General features: G+C 34.2%; 4 protein-coding genes across 5 annotated transcripts; 3 read left to right on the top strand and 1 right to left on the bottom strand.

The window, feature by feature from the left end:
• Positions 1-171: 171 nt before the first annotated feature.
• Positions 172-2,083, bottom strand: LOC135791974 (UDP-glycosyltransferase UGT5-like). Its single transcript, XM_065302591.1, is given in 6 exon segments — positions 172-585; positions 588-947; positions 1,007-1,211; positions 1,279-1,695; positions 1,752-1,949; positions 2,008-2,083. Coding segments are annotated over 5 exon segments (1,569 nt in total). The 5' UTR covers position 1,949; positions 2,008-2,083; the 3' UTR covers positions 172-195.
• A 363-nt stretch (positions 2,084-2,446) lies between these two features.
• On the top strand, positions 2,447-18,803 carry LOC135792714 (uncharacterized). Of its 2 annotated transcripts, none has more exons than XM_065303401.1 (7): positions 2,447-2,816; positions 15,360-15,564; positions 15,615-16,817; positions 16,874-17,126; positions 17,211-18,004; positions 18,073-18,205; positions 18,708-18,803. In XM_065303401.1, the coding sequence occupies exons 2-7, from the start codon at positions 15,390-15,392 to the stop codon at positions 18,718-18,720; spliced, it is 2,571 nt and encodes an 856-aa protein (XP_065159473.1). In that variant the 5' UTR covers positions 2,447-2,816; positions 15,360-15,389; the 3' UTR covers positions 18,721-18,803. The 2 variants fall into 2 exon arrangements, with proteins under 2 accessions (XP_065159473.1, XP_065159472.1); XM_065303400.1 differs by lacking the exon at positions 18,708-18,803 and adding an exon at positions 18,478-18,679.
• Positions 18,804-18,928: 125 nt separating this feature from the next.
• LOC135792717 (gamma-glutamylcyclotransferase-like) lies at positions 18,929-19,821 on the top strand. Its single transcript, XM_065303404.1, has 3 exons — positions 18,929-19,208; positions 19,259-19,392; positions 19,446-19,821. Exons 1-3 carry the CDS (start codon positions 19,104-19,106, stop codon positions 19,729-19,731), a joined length of 525 nt encoding a protein of 174 aa, XP_065159476.1. The 5' UTR covers positions 18,929-19,103; the 3' UTR covers positions 19,732-19,821.
• Positions 19,822-20,144: 323 nt separating this feature from the next.
• On the top strand, positions 20,145-23,255 carry LOC135792716 (adapter molecule Crk-like). The gene is made up of 6 exons (XM_065303403.1): positions 20,145-21,207; positions 21,270-21,392; positions 21,846-22,050; positions 22,114-22,242; positions 22,436-22,552; positions 22,613-23,255. Exons 1-6 carry the CDS (start codon positions 21,173-21,175, stop codon positions 22,835-22,837), a joined length of 834 nt encoding a protein of 277 aa, XP_065159475.1. The 5' UTR covers positions 20,145-21,172; the 3' UTR covers positions 22,838-23,255.
• The last annotated feature ends 39 nt before the right edge of the window (positions 23,256-23,294 follow it).

The raw sequence follows: 23,294 nt of genomic DNA, 5'->3' as shown, positions 1-23,294 counted from the left end.
ACAATTAGCGTAAAACGCGTGCGCTCAAGCGGAACATCAACATATTCGTCGAGATTAATGGACGCTGTTAACGAAACCAAGGCAGTAAGCACGAACATAACCACAATCCACAAATAGGTGCAGAAAACGATCAAAATGGGCGCGGATTTAATAAATTTTAACAAGTTGATATAATCTTTTAAATATTTTCAGTTTTTAGTCATTTTTGCTTTGTTTCTCCTCGTTTTTAACATATTTCGGTGGTGGCGGTCTGTCAAACAACTCTTGCAAGAATTGCAACACCATGTAGAAGACGTACATGCCAATCAACCATAATGCAACACCAAGGACAACAATATCGATCAATAAATACTCGAAAATGATTAAATCAGCACTTAGGGACCGGATGTGTTGTCCGCCATGTTTCATCGCGTATTCCGTCCAGTATACAGCTGCGTCCAATGGCGGGATGAGTCTATCCTTGAATATATTCGACAGTTTTACTGCGTGTGTTTTATATGTCTCGTTATTCATAACTGTATTGATGGCGTCTTGGAAATTAGTCGCGTCCAAGTAGCTGTAGTCAATTGGACGCCCGCCATCTTGTCGACGTAGTTCTTGACATTCACTTCTTGATGCGGATGGAACGGCATGCCTATTATTGGTGTTCCACAGTACGCTGCTTCTTGGATACTCAACAATCCACCGTGAGTGATGAAAAGTTTTGTGTTCGGATGACATAACACGTCTAGTTGTGGAAGAGTGTCTGCGATGTAGACATTTTTAGGTTGTGTGAGGTTATCCAAAGCGTCCTTGGGAAGTTTCATCACTACGTTTTGTTTCAGAGTGGAAAATACTTGTAGAATTGTTTTGAGACTTTCCGGCGAGAAAGTTCTCATGTTGATTAATGTACCCATGCTGAAGTAGACAACGCCATCTTTTGAATTCTCAACAAACGTTGCTAATTTCTATAAAATTTAAAATAACATATTTTGGTGTTAATAATATTTTATTTATGTTATATTACCTCTGGTGTTATTTGTTTAGGCGCGTCAATATGCATCCCACCAATTTCAATGACACCCGGTACTAAGGGTCGTGGATCATCCAAACTAAAATGGCGGTTGGCAAGTAATAACATTGTGTCCTTCGCAATGTTTTCAATAGGTGGCATGTCACCAAACACTTCCCGGCCACGAATCTCCGCTGGTAATGTTAAAATTACATGATACCTAACAAAACATGTTTACTTTTCATTATATGCAACCCAAAATACACTTATGTCCTACAATAACCTACCATGCTTTCGATGCGATATTCATCATTGTACTGAAACACTTTTCGACGAAATTCAACTTTCCGCGTAGTGGTAGAAAATAGTTTGGTATATACGCTGGATTATCAGGATTACCCATGCGTTCATCCGCCCATGGCATGATCCCCGTGCTCGATATTCCAATTATCGGCGCTTTGTAGATATGCGCGTATGGTAGCAGACAATCAGTGACAAACATCTCTGTGATCACAAGATCATATTGCTTTGATGGTGTTTTCAACTCTTGTATTAAGGGATGTTTCAATACAGACGTACACGCATCGTTACCCATGTTTGCAAACTCCAACGCATAATGCACTATAGTCTTCCAATCGTGATCGGCAATCGAGATGTTATTTTCTAACGTAGGCATAGACCCCGCTACACTCAGCTCATTGAAACTAGAACATAGGCAACCAGTTTTACATGTATGTTGTTATGAGGGTAATATAAGTACTTTTTGATGGTTTCACCACTGGGAAAATGTGTGATTACGTCGACTGTGTGTCCGCGGCTTGATAATGCGACGAGCAGCTTTTCATAGAAAACATAATGGCTGCGAATCGGCACAGGAAATAAACCAAGTATACGGGAACCAATTGCGCATGAGCAGAACCCAAGGGTGAGGAATATTAACACTGCATTACTTCGCATTCTTAAAATATTTCTAATTATTGATTTGTTTGTGTGAAAAGTTGAATTTTGTGTTTTACGTGTTATTCAACCAATGATCAACAGCGCAACCGACCAATTCAAGGAGAAATTTGGAACTGAGCGATACTGAATTTATCTGTGACCCACCGACGCATTACTCAAGGTGTGTAAGCATTGTTCCTCGGTGCATGTTAATTAATTAGTTCTATATTCGTAATTGCTCGTAATTTCCTTTCAATGATATGAATTATTACGATTTTAATTTTAAATTTTATTTCCTACACAGTTAGAGATAATTTCTATGTAGGCAACCAAATGTGCATCTTATTAGAAGTAAATACAAAGTTTAGGTTGTGTTGCGCATGTGCCACATGCTTAACACCCGTACGCTGCGGAATCATTCTCGCGATACGCTTGGTTTACGCGGATTGTGGAGTTCGTTTCGAAAGGCAAACAAAACGTCGCGAATTCGTCGGCGTGCGCGCATTCGTCGAGCGCTCCCGACCGCGCTCAACTTTAGCGCTGGTGAATTTTTCGTAAGTCGCTTGTGCGCGGTTCTATCGCGTTTGCGGTGCGCGGCGCGTTTAGTCGCAAGAAGAAGTCCTTCGTCGGCAGGTGAGGCGCGAGACGAGATAACGACCACGCGGTCGCGGACAAATGTCGTGAATCGTGGACGATCATAAACCAAGCGTGCGGTATCAGTGCGTATCATCTCTCATGGGTTAATAAAATTCGTGCGCGCGCGCCGCAAACAAAAGGTTTAATCGACGACGACGACAACGGCGAATAACAACTTTAACGATTGATAAATAATCGACCGTTGACCAAACAACCACTAGTTTTACACACATTCAATTTTATTTAACAGGTAAGTCAAAGTTTTATTAATAATATGATAATTTGTTATCTTGTTGCGGGTATTTGTTGATTTCTTAAGCAAAGATGTCGAAATCGGTGTGAAATGAAGCGAGAAACTTCATAAACAACTTGCAAATGTCGCCATTTCTTATCCAGTATTGCACAAACTCTACAAACATCTTAAATATGTTTATGAATAACAATTAAATTAATAATTTTATGGAAAAATGTGTTATTTTTGAATTTACAGAAGATTTAATAATAAAAATCGGTAATTAAACAATAATTAACAAAAATTTAGTTTTTATGCATCAAAAATTGCTTAAAATATATAAAAAATTATTTATTTATGTTTTAAACAAAGATTTGGGTAAAAATAATAATTATTTTTAATTTTACAGTCGATTTAATGCCAAAAAACAAGTAAAAGGTGTAAAAGGCAATATCACGCATTATTTATCGACCATTTCGAATATTTTTATGCAAACAACGTAAAACCCATTGCAACTCAAATAAAAACATTAATTGTTATTAGTTTTACACCATATTTATGCGTTAAAATAATACTTTTACGAGTAAACTCTCGAAGTAAACAACCACAAAACAAAACGGTAAAGTTTCCTGAGTTTCACACTCGATTTGTTCGGTTTTCGTTGATTTTAATGATTCACATTGATATTCCAATAAAAACAGCGCGTTATTCGCACTTTTATGGACATTGTGTGGTTGTGTTTTGAGTCTGGTGTCTTGCAGCACATTAGTGAACGTTCGCGAACGATCGTGGGTGTCTGAAGCATTCACAACTCAAAATAGATCAAAAGTATTTCATAAATATTTTTAATTTTGAATAATTTATTAAGAGTATTAAAAATATTAATATATTTTGGGAGATGTAGAGGAACAACAATGCGAAATAATTCATTGTTATTAATTTAGCAGGACGTTCTTATCACTATTTTATCACGTAATTTGCGCGCGTGACTTTTTTATTTGTGTGAGTGTTTTATTCGTGCGTAAAGTCGCTGGGTAAATAAAGTTAACGACGTAACGACATTAATTAAGTTAATATTGACCAGTAAAGCCGTATCCAAGGTGTATACAGAAAGATTTTATTTTAGATTTCGTGTAAAACCTTAGGAAAAAGTTAATTACATGTGGAAATTAAAGAAATTTATAATTTTTAGGTTAGAAATTAGATTTTTACAGGTAAAAACACAGAGATAGGTTAATCTAGAATATAAAATAGAAGAAATAAGATTGTTTATGATTTTATTGATTTTATTGTTTCTACGTTTAAAACACTGAAAAACTAAATAAAATATGATTTTGTTATTTTTATTCAAAAATCTTAAAAACTCAATTTCTATAACAAAGTTTTTGTCAACGTTTAGCCACGTGCTGTTATTTTAGTCATTACTTTAGTCACGACCTTGACCATCCGTGTTTAAAGTAGCACTTTTTGTGTCTCAAAACAGTGGAAAAAGTGGCGCTTTAAAGGTAGAAGTAGAAATTGTTAATTTTATTGAAATTTTTTATTTTAGTTGTAAATTTAGTTGTTACAAGTCAAATCAACGGTAAAAGGTCAATTTTAAAGAGAAAATTGAAGAACTTGAATAAATTTTGTTGTTTTTACGTTTAAAACAAAGAAAAACTAAGTAAAATATATTTTTTTGTTAAATTCAATTAAAAATTCCTGAAATTAATACAAAATTTCTAGAAAAAACTTAAATTTCCACTTTATTAATTGCATTTTTATTATTTTCAGAATAAATTCATCATTTTACTAAAAAAAATCTTTGTTTTTAATTGTCGTGTTATTATTTTATCAAGCACGTATGACCTGCGCACGCGTTTTAATTCATGTCACGTTTCAATTACTTGTATTATTGAAACTGTCGCAGAAAACATCGCGACTCTTGCACGAAGTGTTTACCTGCCGAAGTGCTGACACATGAAGATTAAGTACTCGCACTTGAATTAACACTTACTTAAATTATGATTAAATACGTGTTTAGACCCAACACGTTGCGTAAAACTAAAAAAATATGCGCAAAACAAAACAGTCACAAGCGGAAACAAGCGATATTCTAATCTGAGTAATAGAAATTTGGTTTTGCGGTTAATTTTGATATAAATTCGTCAAAATAATGTGTATTAATAATTATTCCGGATGTTGATTAATAGATTTTGCTGAGTATTCAAGTTTAGGATGTGTTTTGTTGTTGGTATTGAGTTTGGAGAGTGTGTCGAGGACAAAGGGAGTTTTCTCGACAGGAAAACTAGGGCACGACCCACTGACGAGACCCAGACCCTCGATTGACCCAATTAAATCTAGAACTTTTTGAAATTCAACCCCAGTTTACTTGGGGTGCATGTTAAATAAGCAATTTGTTTCATATAAAATTTTATACATTGCCATATCCATATTATTATTATTGTTATTATATTAATATTGATAACTAGCTTTTGCCCGCGACTTGATCCCGGTATTGTTAAATAAAAATGTAATTTTTACTCTCTTGTTCTAGACATAGAATGTGTTAATCGTATCAATAAGATTCGCAATTTTATTTTAAAGAAATTAATTATATAAAGAATTGCTAATAATGCATTTCAGTGCGCCATCTCGGATTCAACTATTTAACTATAACTATGATTGAATTTCAATGCCAACTTTTATCTTATTGAAAAGAGCTGTTTTTAGGGTTTTCCCGGCAATTATTCGAATTTTTCTTGACGTAATAACCATCCTTGGACTTTAACAAACATTAAAATAAAGAATTAGCCAAATTGGTCTACGCGTTGTGGAGTTATGCGCTTTCCAACAGATTTTGCTATTTATTTTTATATTATAAATTGATGATATTTATTTCCTTATTTTTTTCTTGTTTGAAGTTGTAATTCCGGGTGGGTGTTGATGAGCTAGACTAGGCTAGAGAGTTAGTTTGTGACCTAGCTAATCAACAAATTGTACAAATTGTGCAAATTGTGCAATTCCGTGTAATCGCGTGCGTTCCCAGCCTGGTAATCCGCGCTAATCACTGCTAATTGAATATCCAGCGCAGACGTGAACGCCACGCAGAGTTTGTTATCTGTGCGGCGGCAGCGAGCGAGGAAGTTCGTGATTTTGCGATGCGAAAATAGGAAATAAACACGTGGAAAGCTATATTACTACCTGAAACTAACAAATTGTTTATATGAATATAAAGTTTTTTTCTAATTTTGTGCAATACCTGCAATTATAAACCATATACATGTTTCAAATCGGAAACTAATGTTATATTGTTGGTTATTTTTTATTTTTACGATTTTATTATAATTTATTATAGAGAATTTCCCGTAGATTATAATTCTTCAATCCGTTCTTCTCTATAACTTTTAGTTTCCGAGATATTCGCAATTGAAAGAACTGTGAAAAATGTGCAAAAAAATTTTAAAAATTCTCAAATTTGTAATTTTGGTCACGTTTTCTGACCTTTTACTCCATGAAATTTATACATTTTATTAATTTGTCTTTTAAAAAATTTTCCAAACTTTCATGGTCTTCTATCCATTAGTCTCTATCTCTCTTTGTTTAGAAAATATTCGCTACCGAAATTACTTAAAAAAAACTTGTAACACAACACATTTGCAACATATTTTTCGATAAAAATTAATTTTTCCTTTATTAGATTTCCAATAAAAGTTGCTAATCTTATAGAGAATTTTTCGTAAATTAAGTATCTTCAATCCGTTCCTCATTATCACTTTTAGTTTACGAGATAATCGCAATCAAAATATCAAAAAAACAAATTATTCGCTAATTATAAATGACTTTCAGTAAAAATCTGAATATAATATGCAATGTTTAATGCTTTCTCATTATTCACGTCGTACGTTATCATTTATTTATATTTTCTATGAAAGCACAGTTAATAAATAATTCGTTTGGCATTCTTTCCATCCTTCCAAAGCACACTCTCTTTCGCTTTGCAGCAAACGAATCGTTCATGAAAAGCCTTTCACAGTTCGGAATATCCAAAGCAAAACGTCGTCGCTAAGCAATCCAAGAGTGAGTTACAGCCGAGACAAGTGAAGCACAAGCGAACGAAGCGAACACAGTTAGAATATACGATTTTGCAAAATCATCTCGTTCGTGTCATCTCCTTCAATTTAACATTCCACATCGTACCGCATCACGCATTCTTCCGATTCGTTTCAATCTCTTCTCTCTGCTTTGGCGTGTTTCATTTGTTTGCTACAGCAATGTGCGCCGAGCAAGTACAAGCACTTAATGTACGCTTAATACTGAATGTTCATGGTTGATCCATCTGCATGCGTTCGCTCATTGTTGGGTTTAGAGATGATGTGCGCGATTCATTTTCGAAAGGAGCGCGCACAATGCGCGCAATACGAACCGTTTCAATTATGCGGCGATGGGCTTTCAATTTTTGCGATTTGCCGAGTGGAAAAAGGCGAAAGAAACAATAACTGCGGCGGACGCGATTCAATCGATCGGCATTGTTACGCATAATGTAATAACGCATAATAGCACAACATGTGCACAAAATTAAATTTTAAAATTTTACACTTTCCAACTTTGAAACATGAAATATTAATATTAATTTCAGATAAAAATGTATATTCGAATGTTAGAAGAAAGAAAAACGTAATTTTGGAGATATTATTGGTCTAATTTATATATTTTTCTACTTCCACCTATACAGCGCCAGTTTTTTCATGGTTTTGAGACACAAAAATTCTACATATTTCTGTTTTATACACGGACGATCAAGACCGTTACTAAAGTGCTTTAGTCACGCACTTTAGTCACGGGGTGGATCAATCTCGTGATTAAAACGCCCGTTTAGCCACTTGATACTTAATATACTATTTTTGTCTTATTTTGGTTTGTTGTCGCGTCTTTATGTTTGGTGTTGCGTGTGACGTCATAGTTGAGTTAACAAATTGCTAAACTTGATGTTTACTGCATTTAATCTGCAGAAAGAACGCAATTTTAGTCAAATACAGCAAAGTTTCTATTATTTCTGACTTTAGTTTTAAGTTCTTTGCGCCAATTGGTATTTTACAATTGTTTTTTGTTTTTTTTTTCAGGTTATAATTACAATGTTTTTTAGGTTAGATGTAAAAAATTTCTAGGATTATATCAGTTCAATGAGATTTTGTATGTGTCATATACATAACCTTAATTTCAAGCTCGTGAAATTCTATTTTCCGCTAATTTCCAAGAAAACCACCGAAATTGTCGTTATTATCGATTCTATCATTTATTTGGATGTTAAGTGCATTTTGCTGTTTTCGTAATTTTAGTTGCCATTGTCGAATCGCTCATTGCCTCGATTTCAATTCCAATTTCGGTTTGATTTCACCAGTTTTAATTGTCATGCATCAATAATTATTAATTAATAATGATTGCAATTGGAAAGCAGGCAATTTGCATGAGGATAATGTGGATAAGGACGGAATAATTAGATACACACACACACAATTCACATATATCGTTGTTATGGCAACCATAAATTAGTACGTGTATAACATCACTAATAGTTGCGTTCGATACTTATACCGCAACTCAAAACTTATTACAACTTATTTTTAAATTTTATTTTTCTATTTTTACATTTAAATCGCCCGTTTTCCACAATTTTAAGAAATAAAACGTGGTACTTTAATCACTATCGACCAATGCCGTGACTAAAGTACTTTACTCACAGGCTTTAGTCACGGGGTGGAGCTTGCGCCTGGTGCAGCACAATCCCAAAACAAATACTCACGTTTAGTCACTTAAAACTTACTTTGCTATTATTTATTTCTTGTGATGTCATTATTATATATTCTCATTTTTAAAATGCGTCTAATGCAAATTTATGAATCACTAAAAATTACCACCTTTAAAAGATCAAAACATAATTTGTCATCAAAGCAAAATGACCTAATACATAATTCCAATTGTTACATTGTAATATTACTAATTGTTTACCAAATTCAATCAGAAATTTAATTTTTTTTGTTTAAGAAAAAAGTTGATTGAATTATTGATAAGTGCAAGTGCATGAAAGTAAAGAAATAAACATAAACAAGTGAAAGATGTGTCGTGTGAGTTAAAAACGAAAGTTTACGGCCAAACAGAGCACACAAGGCGGCATGAGACAAGACAAGGCGCAAATTGCATGCTCAAATTACACTTATGAACGCTTCCAGCCATCAGAGGCCTTCGAAGTAAAACTACCTCAACAGTTTAACATTTTAACGCTATTAACCATCTGTCGTCTGCGACCGGCAGGCGGTGTCGTATATTATACTCATTACTCGCATTTTCTTCTTCGATTTTGTGTTATTCGCTTTGGAAATAATGACAAAGCGGAAAACAAACAGTATATTTATTTTAATCAAATTAAAAAAATCGAAGAATTTAAGTTTTTTGGATTTTAAGATTAATTATACACAAAATAAATTGTTTATTTCCATTTTCAACTAATAATTCCAGTAATAAATAAGTTTTTCTACTTCCACCTTTAAAGCGCCATCTTTTTTCTTGGTTTTGAGACACAAAAAGTGGTACTTTAATCATGGAGGGCTAAGGCTGTGACTAAAGTACTTTAACCACGGGTTTTAGTAACGGGATCAAGATTATGCCTTGGTATTTGCCTACGATACAGCACAAGACGTGGAAATAGAGTAAAAGTAGAAAAAATAGCGAAAGCATCACGTGGCTAAACATTATTAAACACTAAATTGATTAAACGCTCTCCACTTGATACTTAATATACCTAAAAATACTTTTCTGTTAAAAACTTATTAAAATTTGATTATTTTTAATATGGGCAACCAAAATTACACTTAACCATCAAGCAAAACATGTTTAAAAATAAAAATAAATGATAACAACGCAAATATTAGAGATTTCGTTAATTAAATAATAACCAAACAAAATATAATGATTTTTTAACAAAACACCTCTATAATATGAAAATAAATTGCTAACATGATTTCAACATTTCCTTTCCATGTCTCCGCGAGATAAAAACTCTAAATCCCAATCGCGCAATCTCTCGAATCTCGAACCTAACGACAAATGAATAAAAGCTTCGTGTGGGCACGTGTCGTAAAAGCTAGGTACGCGCAAAACGAATTATCCGTGCACCGCGCCGCCATCGATACGACCATATTCGCAATCCAATGTTTAACGCCTCGCACTTGCCCATTAATGTGCCAACAATATTAACCAACGCAACGCAAACGCAACATGCATTCATTTCAATTAAACACACAGTAATCTAACAAACAGATAACTACGCAAAGTCATCATGGGAAAGAGTTGGCGTTTAATTAATTAATAATACTTGTTATAATTGTTATTGTTCAATAAATATTAAATGCACAATAGTGATATCAATATCATAATTCGTAATAATTAATGATTTATCATGTGGGTTGATGGAAATGGAAATGAAATGATTACTTGCAATTATTTTGTTATTTTGCTGAAGATTAATTTAATTCAGCACAAAAAAAACCTAATAAAAGAGGGATTTAATTAGTGGTAGAGTAATTAATTAGTGTTTTATTACATTTTTGGCATTATTTCTGTTATTTGGTTTGTTTTATTACTTTTCTGAGGTTATTTGAGGTTATAAATGGTTTTTATTGACATTTGACAAATATAACCTTTAAAACTTTTTTATCGGATGTGTCATTACTTAATATATGCAACCAAAGGAGCAAAATTCCCTATTTTTGCTATCTTGGTTCCATATACGGGTAAAATACAGGCAAATTATTAAATTAGTGGTAGTGTAATTAATATTAGTGTTTTATTACATTTTTTGTCATTATTTTAGTTATTTGGTATATTTTATTACTTTTTCTGGGGTTATTTGAGGTTATAAATAGTTTTTTTATTGACATTTGACAAATGTAACCTTAAAAATGTCTTTTTATCACATGTATAACTAATATATGCAACCAAAGAGACAAATTTCTCTTTTTTTGATGTTTTAGTTCTATTTAAGTGTAAAATATGTGCAACTGATTTATTTAGGGTTTTATAATATTTTTTGGCATTGTTTTTGTTGTTTGCTCCGTTTTATTACTTTTGCAGAGGTTATTTGAGGTTATAATTGCTTTTCTTTGACATTTAACAAATCTAACCTTAAAAACTTTTTTTTATCGTATGTGTCATTACATAATACTACATGCAACCAAAGAAACAAACCTTATTTTTGCTAATTTGGTTCCATATAAGTGTAAAAACGTGATTTAATTAGTGGTAGGGTAATTAATTAGTATTTTATTACATTTTTGGCATTATTTCTGATATTTACTCCGTTTTATTACTTCTTAGGTTATTTGAGGTTATAAATGTTTTTTTATTGACATTTGACAAATCTATCCTTCTTTTCATCACATGTGTCATTTCACTTTTAAATTATAACATCTTCTAGTTCATTGTGAATCGAAACTTTTCAATTTCTCTTCTTTTCTTCTCTTCTTCAACAAATGTACCCATTATATTTTAAATTTGGTTGTGTGGCTTTTGTTTGGTTTTATTCTGATGCATAAAAGAAACCTGCCGAATGAAAACAGTGTGACCGATTACTCTGGTCTGATAATTCCGCACGAATATATTTCATTCTATTCTTTTCTTTTCTTTTCTTCTTCACCGTCTAAATGTTCAATTGTTAATGGCAATTAATTGCAATGATACCTAGACTTTAACGCTCTGCGGCATAAATTTGAATGCGATTGTAAAATTAATGTTGAGCCAACAAAACGCACGGAATATAGCGGATAATAAAACCGAAGTAATGCTGGAAAGACAAAGGTGTGTTAAAGTTTAGTTTTGCGCCAAACTAGCGCCGTTTGCTCTTCGAGTGCAATTGCCCGCGATAAAACCAGCTAGGAATCTCGTGTGGGTGCACACAACCGTTGCAACGATGTTGATCCAAGGGGATCATTATTCATACGCCAACATGTACACAATTTACGAATTTATATCATATTTTAACATATTTTACACTTATATGCAAGCAAAAATAGGAAATTTTGTTGGTTTGGTTGCATATAGTACGTGAATTGAGATAAATGTGAAATAAATGTGAATTCTGAAAAAAATGTCATTATTAATTCGCTAAAATGTATAAAATTCACGAATTTATTTCTTATTTAAACGTATTTTTCATTTATATGCAACTAAAATAGCAAAAGTTTGAAATTTTGTTTCTCTGGTTGTATATAGTAAGTAAATGCAGAGAAATGTGAAAGAAATGTGTTGATAGATGAATTTTGGGGAAAATGTCATTTTTAATAGGCCAAAATGTACAAAATTTACAAATTTAATAAAAAAATAGGAAACTTTGTTTCTTTGGTTGCATAAAGTACGTAAATAGAGATAAATATGAAATAAATGTGAGTTCTGAACAAAATGTCATTATTAAAACACCAAAATGTTAAAAATTTATCAATTTATTTCAGATTTTAACATATTTTACCCTTATATGCAACTAATAGGAAACTCTGTTTATTTAGTTGCCTATATTAGGTAAATATAAAAACCTGGGAAGTAACGATGTGTTGATTGATGAATTCCGAACAAAATGTGTAATTAAATGCATCGCAATCCGTTTAATTACAGTAATTATAGTGCATTATCTCATCGCCTCGCACTGGTTTGCAAATATCACATGTAGCGATTATTTTCACATCACAAATTTCCTCACACATCCTGCTCATCAACATATTGCACAAGCAATATACAATATACAACCTTAAGCTGTCTTACATCATGGCGCAACATCTCGTAATTTCTAATTATTGCTGATGATTACTATTGATGTGCAGCAATACAAATCATAATAAACAACAACAACAAATGCTTCTTTTCGCCTAAAAATATAAAAGTATCTAAATTTGATTAGTTTTAATATAGGCAACCAAAATTACACATAACCACTTCAACTAAATAAAAAAACGAAGGTAACACAAAAAATATTCAAATTTAATTCAATTTCCGGTGGTTTTATAATTGAATTTCGTTATCCAATGAATAATCTCAATGATTTATTTACATATAGTTATTCGCTTTGATTAATTGATTGGTTTTTGGTCAGTCGCTGGTTTTGATGTACTGTTTCGGTGCGAATTAATATTCAAATGCGAATAATAAACTAATTGGATCGTTAAGTCATTCTTAACATGCCAATTTATGCGTAACTCTTTAGGTAACATTGTAACTTTTTATTGCGCGCAATTTCCATCTTGATTATTGCTAGTTCGGTGGTATTTCGATTCGGTTTTATCGATGGCGCGCATATTCGTGCGGTGAGCTAATTGGAATATTTAAATGTTTGCTTAAGAGAGCTGCGCAAAGCCTCCGAGGCCCAATTATCCATCGGAACGAGACGAAAACGCAACGACACGCAAGAATTATTTATTATTTACAAATTTGATGAGTTAAATAAACATAATTGAATAAAATTTATTGTATTTGTTAATATTTTGGTAATATTATCATTTATAACGGAAAATCATAGAAAATAACATAAAAATATATAAAATCTAAGCGCCCTCTATGAACCAGCTACTAAACTAAAACTAAAACTTACTATTTTGACAGAAATAAAGGTTCAAAGTTGAAAAGTTAGGTTAAATATAAAATTTTACAACAATGCTGAGAATTTTTATTATTATTGTTTCCCATAACAACAAATTTTATCTTCCCGCATAATTTTTTTGCTACAAACCTGTTAATAATACAACAAACGATAAAATATTAATTATTAAAGCAAAGTGTTATTGGTTCTCGCCGATTCGCATGGATTCCCGAGGTATTGCGTTTCCTTTAATGAAATTTTATGATCGTAGATGATTTACGCTCGTGCACAGGAAGTTATCGCAACCAATAGACGTTTTGTTTTAATTTATGACGCAATAAACCAACATAATACGATAATGACCTTCCAATCTAATAAAATAATTAGTGAATTTATATTATGAGGTGGATATCAAAATGGCCGACGACTAAACGATCGCATTAGCTTAATTATTCATAGAAGCAATGATTTAAGAGCGGTTAAGCGTATAATTATTAATTAGGAAATTAAAACGTGTTTATTCTGATTGTTTTTGAGTATTTGTTTAGTAAAATTTATTATTTTTTTGTTTTTTTTTATGTAAATAAGTTATTATAGGCAACCAGTTGTGTTCTGATTCATGACTGGTTGCATACAATACAAATTTTTATTTTTATTTTTTGTTTTTATTGTTTTTATTGATACATTCGGTATATATAAGTCAAACTTTGAATACGTGAATACGAACGAATCTTTTTCCTGTCCACAGCGAGTCTCCCTGAATCAGTAATGGAACGACCACGCTTCGTCGCATTGACACATTGTCGACTTTGTCGTACAACTCCGTACGTGTTCATTTATTCATGCAAATTTCGATTTAGGTATTCGGATTGTAGTTGTTTACCTTTGTTAAACATTCTTGTAAAGTATACACATGCAGATTGGCGTTTTTTCTAACGGAACGCCACGATCAATGCAATTCTACATCCGCCATTTTGTTGAATTTAATTTTTATGTTATTTTAAAGTATCTCCCGTTGTAATCTCACCACAGGTGCAATATAATGATTTCAATAAATTGCTGATACTCAATATGTCCTAATAACGAATGCAATTTTCTCACCGCGCAGGCCGCAATAAGAAATAATCAAGTGGGCACTAGTCATGGTAAATAGTAATGGGTAATTGGTGTGTTTATTGGTTCAAGGAAACCAGCAAACGCCAAGCGGCGCGTCGCGTTTAATGATCGCCTTGCATGTGATCATAACTCACGAATCTATTGCGTTTGCTGCCTTCTGTAAGAAAACCAACCTGCTCTTTGAATGCAATTGGCATTCCGGCGGTTTTCCATCATTAATTCATCCTTTCTAAACAGTATTAGAATGTATACAATTAATTTATTGCAAATAAACACAGATTTATGATATTTACGTTCAATTTCACTAGAATATTACTAATAAAGCAGTTTATAATGAAATTATATTATAAACAAACTATCAAAACATAAAAATGAAGTAATCTATAATTTTAAAATGAAAAATCTGTTGGAAAGCGCATAACTCAACAACGCCTGAACCAATTTGACCAATTCTTTGTTTTAAATATTCGTTAAAGTCCAAGGATCGTTTTTTACGGCGAGAAAATTTTGAATAATTGCCGGGAAAACACTAAAGACAGCTCTTTTCTATAGGATAAAAGTTGGCATTGAGATTCAATCATAGTTATAGTTAAATAGTTGAATCCTAGATGGCGCGCTGAAGTGCATTAATAGCAATTCTTTATATAATTTATTTCTTTAAAATAAATTTGCGAATCTTATTGATAGAGTTTACACATACATGTCTAGAAAAAGAAAGTAAAAACAAATTACATTTGTATTAAACACTACCGGGATGAAGTCGCGGGCAAATGCTAGTATATAATAAATTTCATATTTTACAATTGCAATATTAAAAATTGAGCAATAAAAACCTTATTTTACAGAAACTAACGTTTAAAACGACTCTCAATGAAATGATGCGATTATTTCGACGACGATGCTCCGACCCCAACCCCCAATTAGTGAGTTTATCACCCCTCACCGACGGATACGAAGACCAGACACAAAATGCCCAACCCACGCATCCGGCACCAGTGATAACCTCACAAATCACTCCGGTTCATTCCAGGGATGCATCACCAAAATCTAGTAAGACACATTTTAAGTGCATATTGGGTTGCCTATAATAAAACTTCCAGGTCGTGCAACATGGAGTAAACGCGTCGGTGAGAAATGGGACAAACTCAAACGTGCAGACTCTTCGGAATTATTAACAAACACACCAACGAGAAGAAAACAATACACACAAACACCAACAAGTAATCCAGTATCACCTGTGGTGCAAGAAAAACGCATTTCAAGAGTAGAATCTTTACGAAATCTAATCCAACGTGTTGGAGATAAATTTTCAGACACAGAAACGGATAATGAAGGCTCACAATGTAAATTTTTCGCGAAAGAATCTGGAAAACGCACGTTACGACACAAGAAAAAGTTTAGATCCACCGCGGATAATCTAGCATTGACTGAAGAACAACTTCTGAATTATTTATCGATAATTAAACCGAATAAACAAGAATTAATCGATATGTTATCAGATTTAAATCATGAACAAGATAAAGAGTTGCGGGAACGCGAAAGTCGTGATAAAAAAATGTCCAAATCGAAAGCTTTTTCGATTCTGCAAGATGCACAGAAAGGTACTCCTCGATTAGGCAAAAAATTCCGAGGTGTACGTAATATGTTCATGCGATCTTCTTCAAAATCAGACGATGAAGGTGATTACAAACGAAATTCTGCAACCAGTGTTACAAGTCTTTCAGAATTAATAAAACAATCACGAAAAAGTCTTTCTAACACAGAAATATCTTCAGTTTTGAATTCTCTGTTGATTAAAAGCGATGAAAGTGGTTATGGAAGTGATTCGACTCGAACCGGCTTGGATTCACCGCGAGGTTCGATAAAATCTGAACTTTCCGAGCACAGTCCGGATATGAGAGAAGAAGCTAATTGCACTGCAAATATTAACACTCCGATTGATACTAATGACATTACCATAACGAACGATACGAATATGACCAATGGACAGCAGACACCCGCACAGGCGACATTATCAACGACTCCGAAGAGATTTAACACTTACGAAGACGATACTGATACAGCCGAAGACGACGACGACGAGGATCATCATTCCACGTTGAAGATGCAACGAATGGCGGTGCATAGAGGTTCCGGTACGACACCGAAGAGGCCGAGATCAACGAGTGGAGATTTTGATACTTTGTTATCAAGGAAGAAAGCGTCGAAGATTTTTGGGAATAGTAAAGAGTATTCACCTGCGAATGTTGAAAAACATGTGAATAGGGATTTTATGAAGGAAGCCAAAGAGAAAGAAATGCAAGGTTAGTAAAATGGCCGCCATTTTGTCATAAAATATATGTTTTATGTTTTTTTTTAGAAGAAAAAAAGTTAAGTTATACTGAATTAAGTCATACTTTCACCGAAAAATTAGACCAGCTTAGTTTAAAACCGGAAAATCAAGTTTTATCTCCTGAGAAACGCACACCTATCCTCGAAAAAGAATATAAATGCGTCAGACTACGTTTGGATTCATCCGAAGTGATAGGAATCGAAATTCAAGTGAAAAACCCAGCGGATTATTTAAAATCTTACGTTGTAAGTGAGATAATTCCTGCTTCAGCTGCAGAAAGGTACAATACAAAACATAGCCTACATTAAATATTCATGTATATATGGTTGCCTATATTAAACACATTTTTTTGTTTTAATTCTAGAAATGGAAATATTTTCATTGGCGATGAAGTAGTAAAAGTAAACGGCACACGTCTGCGGGGCTCCACCCTGGACCAAGCAGTTTCCTCACTGCGTGCACAAAATGGCGAACTGGAGATTGTAATAAGTCGCTTCAAACCAAGCGAAAGAAAAGTCTCGACTGTTTCGGACACGTTCGGCAACCGTTTTGCTCAACCCTACTCACCTTCGTATTCAAAATACACTGCCAATGTGTCCGACTTCCAAGAATACGTCCCGCACGTCCGAAAAACCAGTCCAAGTCATAAATACTCCCTGAATAAACACCCGAGTAATCCTGTAATCAGTCCGGTTACAAAAACTAGTCATAACCACAATATTCCACATCAAAGTAATCAAAATGGCGTCGAGACACGGGTGACTTTCACAGATGGTTATGCAACGTCGACAAAATCGAATAATTTTAAAGTGCCCACTGTAAGATCACCGCATTCGTCATCAGCAAGTCAATTAGGTAATGGGAATAATGGAAATTTTAAAATTCCCGCCAGTCCGAAGAAACTCACCGGAATGCGGAAGTTCTCCTGTTCGAATTTGGAGAACTACGGAAGTAGGAGGTGTAGTATTGCTGTACCAATCCCTGCAGCACGTAAAACTCAGCAGGTTTACTCTGCGACATTCAGAAAAGGTCCCGGGATGAAATCTTTAGGGTTTTCTATTGTTGGAGGGATTGATTCACCTCGTGGACCGATGGGGATCTTCATCAAAACTATTTTCCCGCAGGGACAAGCTGCTGAATCAGCAATATTACAAGAAGGTATTGTTTAATTGTTAATTTATTGTTTTCTATGGAATTTTGTAATTATTTTCTGTTTTTATGTTCAGGAGATGAAATTTTATCGATAAACGATGCACCTCTTGATAATATAACCCACAATCAAGCGATTGTGATGTTTAAGAACATCAAGAGTGGCGATGTGGTGCTGGAAATCGCGAGGAGGAACAACTACCAAAGAAGGTCAGAATCTGTCTGAATTCGCTTTGCTTCTTTGCTTTTTCCGCAGCTACTTTACTTTTTCTAACGTTTTCTAATGTTTAGCTTTGGTGTAGGTTGAATTGAAGTCAATTTTGACGTTGAACTATGTTCAGGGGTAATTATATTAGGTTATGTTTACATTTCTCTAATTTCCATGGATTTCTGCGACACTTTTTGCTTGATTTGCTTCGCTTTTTGCTTAAAATGACACATGTTTGGTGATTTCTTAGATTAATCAAGTGTTTCATTAACAGGGCAATTAAATCCCGATCATGTGATGCGTTGGATATGTTTGACTGAGCAAGAATTTATTTAGTTTGTAATCTATATGAATTTACAATAATAATTTGACGATTGTGAATCAACCACGACTAGTAATTAAATAAAACCGAGTTTACTAATGTTGTACACTGGTCAGAGTGACTAAATACAATAAAATTGAACGATTGATTGATATTTGATGAAAAATTTGTTTGTTTTACAGGTTTAGGCGTTGAAAGACGTTAAATTATGAATTTTAACTACTGAAATGTTGTTTTTTATATGGCACATGTTTAAACCCACTAAATACTTCTCAAATGTTCGTTTTTAATTTTAAAACAATAAAATAAAGCAATATTTTGATTTTTAAACAAAAAACTTATAAAATACAAAAGTTTATGTTTTGATATAGGCAACCAACATTACAATAGAACACGTATTTGTTTACATATACCGCGAGTATGTTATAGTCATGGTAATTTTCCATTTTTAATTGTTAACCTATAAGTAATAGCAGAGTCCAATAACCCGCAGTCGGCGGGCGCGGCTTGATTAATCATTATCGCATGATTAATAGAATCAGATACATATCAAAAAAGTCAGTGTCAAGAAAATCAATATGTCCAAAACGTTCATGTACTTTGCGTACGGCAGCAATCTGCTGACAAAACGCCTGCACGTTCAGAATCCGTCGGCTGTTAAACGCGGATGTGGTAAATTAAAAGTAAGTACCTTCTTATGTAATCACATTACGAGTATTTGACGCTGTGTTAGGATTTTCAGCTCGATTTTAATTACTACTCAAAGAGATGGAAAGGGGCCGCAGCAACAATTGTGCCCAAAGAGGGCGCTTATGTCTGGGGCGCTATTTATGAAATCGACAACGAGCACATTCCGTCTTTAGATAAGTACGAGTAAAATCATATTTATAATTGATAGAAAGACTAATAAACACTTCTAGTCAAGAGGGAGTTCATGATAACGTCTATTTCCCATTGGAAGTTGACGTGGAGACGCTCGAAGGTGCATTCACCAAGTGTCGTGTTTATCAACAGTGCAACAATCCCCCAGCTTGTGATAATCTTGCTAATCTCCCAGACGATCGCAAACCTTCAGCGGTGTACTTGAATCTTATCAGGCGCGGCGCTGTCGAGTCTAATTTACCTGAAGATTATGTTAAGTTTTTACACAACATTGCTGATAATGGATATGATGGAGAGGTAGATGTTAAAATGAACATCACTTAAGTGATACGGTGATAATATAAATGTTTACAATAGTATTTTATGTTTCTTGTATGTTATTTTTAATTTGAATGTATTTTTTATTCAAACGTCCATTTTGAATGTTATTCTGCGTTCGTCAAGCGTCGTAGAACTTCGTGTTGCAAACTGCGCATATGCAAGATGGCCGTGCGCAGGGTCGAATTCATTTTCTGATAAATTTAAGCGTAAAATATGTTTAAAAAGTAGTTGAACAGTAAATTTATATGTGGGGATACTCAGAATAACAATATTTAACGATACAATGACCTGGTAAGAACTGTTTTCTTTAAATTAATAAATAAAGTAATAAATTTTGGATTAGTACGCACATGCGTAGTATTTAGGGCTGCGCCGCTGTCATTTTTTGTTAGTGGTTGCATGACATGCGTGTATGTGTCGTGTTTGTTTCAATTTGATAAATTTTAATAATTTCCTCAACCGCAGTAAAAGTTGGAAACCACCGTAACTAACGTTATCGCAACGCGTAAAAATACCGCACACACAAAATGCACTTGACATTGTACATTGTAAACCAAACAAACCGCTCGTCGTCAATTGTTATCCGCGACTTGAACTAGCGCCAAGCGTTTTTCTTGTTTGTATGTGTCAGTTGTGTGCGAAACGCCTTCGGGTTCGGACGCGATCAAAAACCTTCGCTGTCCGATAACTGGACGTCCTCAATCGAACCCGTTCGATCTCGCGCGCAGATCGATTGTTCTTTCGCTTCAATGGCAGCGCGGATGATTTGATGGGAAAAACACACTGGGAAAGCGGAAACAGGTCGTGCGCAGTGCGAAAATCCGGTATTGTTCCTGCAGGATCGTAAAACGCGATTTTTACGCGAACTATAAATAAATACGAAAGCAAACATCGCATCCGGTAACGCGACGCGAAACTAAACGCAGCGAAATCTAATATGTGAATTGTGAAAACACATCGCATGTCAGAGCAGCGATGAAGCACGCGCCTCTCGAGTCTTCCAGTTCCATATAAATTAATTTAAATTAAACATAATCAATCGTGTTGCGTGTGTGTGTGTCTGTATGGTGATCGTCGATTGCAATTGTTTTCGGCCAAACAGCGGCGCGGAACCTTCCAGAATGCGCTGACCGTGTTTTCCTAATTACCGAAAACCGCTGCCTGTATTCGCACGGTGTATACTTAACCGTGGTCGGGGATATCCTAATCAATTATTTGATAAAATACGCGCTTTGGATGTGTGTAGCAGATATAACCTTAAAAAACTGCGTATGTGTAACGAACGACTCGAGTGGAAACAAAATCGAGTCGGGGTTTCGAGCGTCCAACGGTTAATTAATACAATTACTTAATTTACCAACGAGTGAAAGACGCTGTCGGGCACGTTGTGAGTGTATTTGTGTAATAATTAAACGTTTAACAAGTGGGTTAGATTCTAGCAAAGATGGCAACAAGTTTTGATCATAATGATAGAAACAGGTATGGCATATTTTTCATCTGTTTTAGCCAAGGGAATTGCAATAATTTGATTGGATTTTTAGTTGGTACTTTGGGTCCATTACCAGAAGGGATGCAACAGATATTTTGCAAGCAGAGAAGGAGAGTGGTGTCTTCCTTATTAGAGACAGTGCTACAAGTGTAGGAGATTATGTATTATGTGTAAAGTAAGTAAAATTTACTGCAATTTTGTGTTTGGATGCTGTGATAATTGTCAGCAACCAAATATACAGGAAATTTATGATCATTCATATAAAAAGGATGTTATCATTGTGTTGATTGAGTAGCTTATATATATCAAAAAGTTTATGGAACACAAAACATCCACAAATGTATATGATTCGTTATAAAATGACAATTGACACTAAGCCAATCAGCAGCCGGAGTTATTGCACATGCGTTGAATCATGTGCAAACATCTTGAAAATACAAATAGATGTTGAAATTTTAGTAATAAATTGCTTATCTTTGTTATTTATATCTACAAACACTTAAAAATGTGATATAATCAACTGTATTTGACTGGTTAAAAGTTATAATGTAGTAATTTTCAAGCTATAAATATCCCAAAATTAAACTTTACAGTCAGTTAATCATTGTTTATTGTTTTGTTTTTATAGAGAAGATAGTAAAGTTAGTCATTACATTATAAATAAAACGCACCACACAGAGGATGTCTGCTATCGAATCGGTGATCAAGCCTTTACCGATCTGCCGAATTTACTGGCGTTCTACAAACTTCATTATCTGGATACGGTGCCATTAATTCGGCCAGCCAAGAAAAAGGTCGAAAGAGTGATCGCGAGGTACGATTTTGATGGACAAGTACGTATTAAACACAATTTTGCTATTTTAACACTATGTTTACATTTTATATTTATATTTTAGGATCAAGATGATTTGCGTTTTAAGAAGGGTGACATCCTGACTATAATCTCCAAAGATGAGGAGCAATGGTGGACGGCAGTCAACGGAAACGGGGAGAAAGGATCGATTCCTGTACCTTATGTTCAAAAAGTATTGAATTGATTGTAATTACTATGCACGAAACACACAACTATGCAATACAAATGAACATAACCAAACCTATGCATTAGTAGCACCCAAATCTAACCTAAAATAGTGTTTTTGTTTGTTTGGTTTGCATGTGATTGTAATATTTATATGTAGAAATGTGTTTGTGAATAGCTTGTTGTTTTTAAATGTTTAGCTGGAAGACGGACAAATAATGATGGATCTTCCACGGCCGGGTTCTGGTGGACCAATTGCACAAGCCATGCCACCGCCACACAACAATGATGCCGCTAATAAAAAATATCAAATTCAGGTTAGACACTGTTTAAATGTTTTAATATTTGTGGTTATAATGCGTTTAATTTAATTTTAGCATAAATATCAACGACAATTACCTGCGCGAGCACGCGTAAAACAAGCGCGCGTACCAAATGCATACGATGAAACCGCACTGAAGCTCGAACTAGGCGATATCATCCTCGTACACAAAACCAACATCAACGGCCAATGGGAAGGCGAGGTGAACGGCAAGACCGGCCATTTTCCTTTCACGCACGTCGAGTTCCTAGACGACGAGCCGGCGCCCAACGACGCGTAGGCAAACAACCGCGGACTGAAACATCGCAACAACGAATCAACACCACACTCGTAATTAATACGAAAATATTAATTAATTGTAACGAACAATGTTCTAAAAGTATAATAAGCTAAACGAAACCTAGTCTCCAATCACACAAACACATACACCCACATATTTTGTGTGAAACAGATGAAATTGATCAAACATGGCAGCTATAATCAAAGATAATGCCAATAATCAAAGAAATTCAAACAAGTTTCCTCTCGTAACTCTTAAATAACGAATCTAAAACGAATTGATTAGCGACTTTGCTGTTTATCCCAATGTATGTGCGGGAAATTGTACTAAGAGGGTGGCGAATGATGTAAAATGTTGTGTTTATTTGATCTGCATCTACAATGTATAAAAAGAAATGTAATTATGTTGTGAGACACTACTAAGCGCTTAGTATTTATATTTCCGGCGGCGGTGGAGT

Source organism: Atheta coriaria, unplaced genomic scaffold (genome assembly GCF_025399875.1).
Source record: "Atheta coriaria isolate IRGN ID8LTWV9N9 unplaced genomic scaffold, Caltech_Dcor_3.1 hic_scaffold_5_pilon, whole genome shotgun sequence".
Lineage (NCBI taxonomy): Eukaryota > Metazoa > Arthropoda > Insecta > Coleoptera > Staphylinidae > Dalotia > Dalotia coriaria.
This window is presented reverse-complemented; position numbering and strand designations above follow the sequence as displayed.

Bases quoted from the DNA above. Each gene is read 5' to 3' on its own strand.
- LOC135792714 (XM_065303400.1), top strand. From the start codon at position 15,390: ATGATGCGATTATTTCGACGACGATGCTCCGACCCCAACCCCCAATTA. The intron at 16,818-16,873 runs GTTAGTAAAATG...GTTTTTTTTTAG, and splicing joins CAAAGAGAAAGAAATGCAAG to AAGAAAAAAAGTTAAGTTAT. The intron at 17,127-17,210 runs GTACAATACAAA...TTTTAATTCTAG, and splicing joins CCTGCTTCAGCTGCAGAAAG to AAATGGAAATATTTTCATTG.
- LOC135792717 (XM_065303404.1), top strand. From the start codon at position 19,104: ATGTCCAAAACGTTCATGTACTTTGCGTACGGCAGCAATCTGCTGACA. The intron at 19,209-19,258 runs GTAAGTACCTTC...ACGCTGTGTTAG, and splicing joins GCGGATGTGGTAAATTAAAA to GATTTTCAGCTCGATTTTAA. The intron at 19,393-19,445 runs GTACGAGTAAAA...AAACACTTCTAG, and splicing joins CACATTCCGTCTTTAGATAA to TCAAGAGGGAGTTCATGATA.
- LOC135792716 (XM_065303403.1), top strand. From the start codon at position 21,173: ATGGCAACAAGTTTTGATCATAATGATAGAAACAG. The intron at 22,051-22,113 runs GTACGTATTAAA...TTTATATTTTAG, and splicing joins GGTACGATTTTGATGGACAA to GATCAAGATGATTTGCGTTT. The intron at 22,243-22,435 runs GTATTGAATTGA...TTAAATGTTTAG, and splicing joins CTGTACCTTATGTTCAAAAA to CTGGAAGACGGACAAATAAT.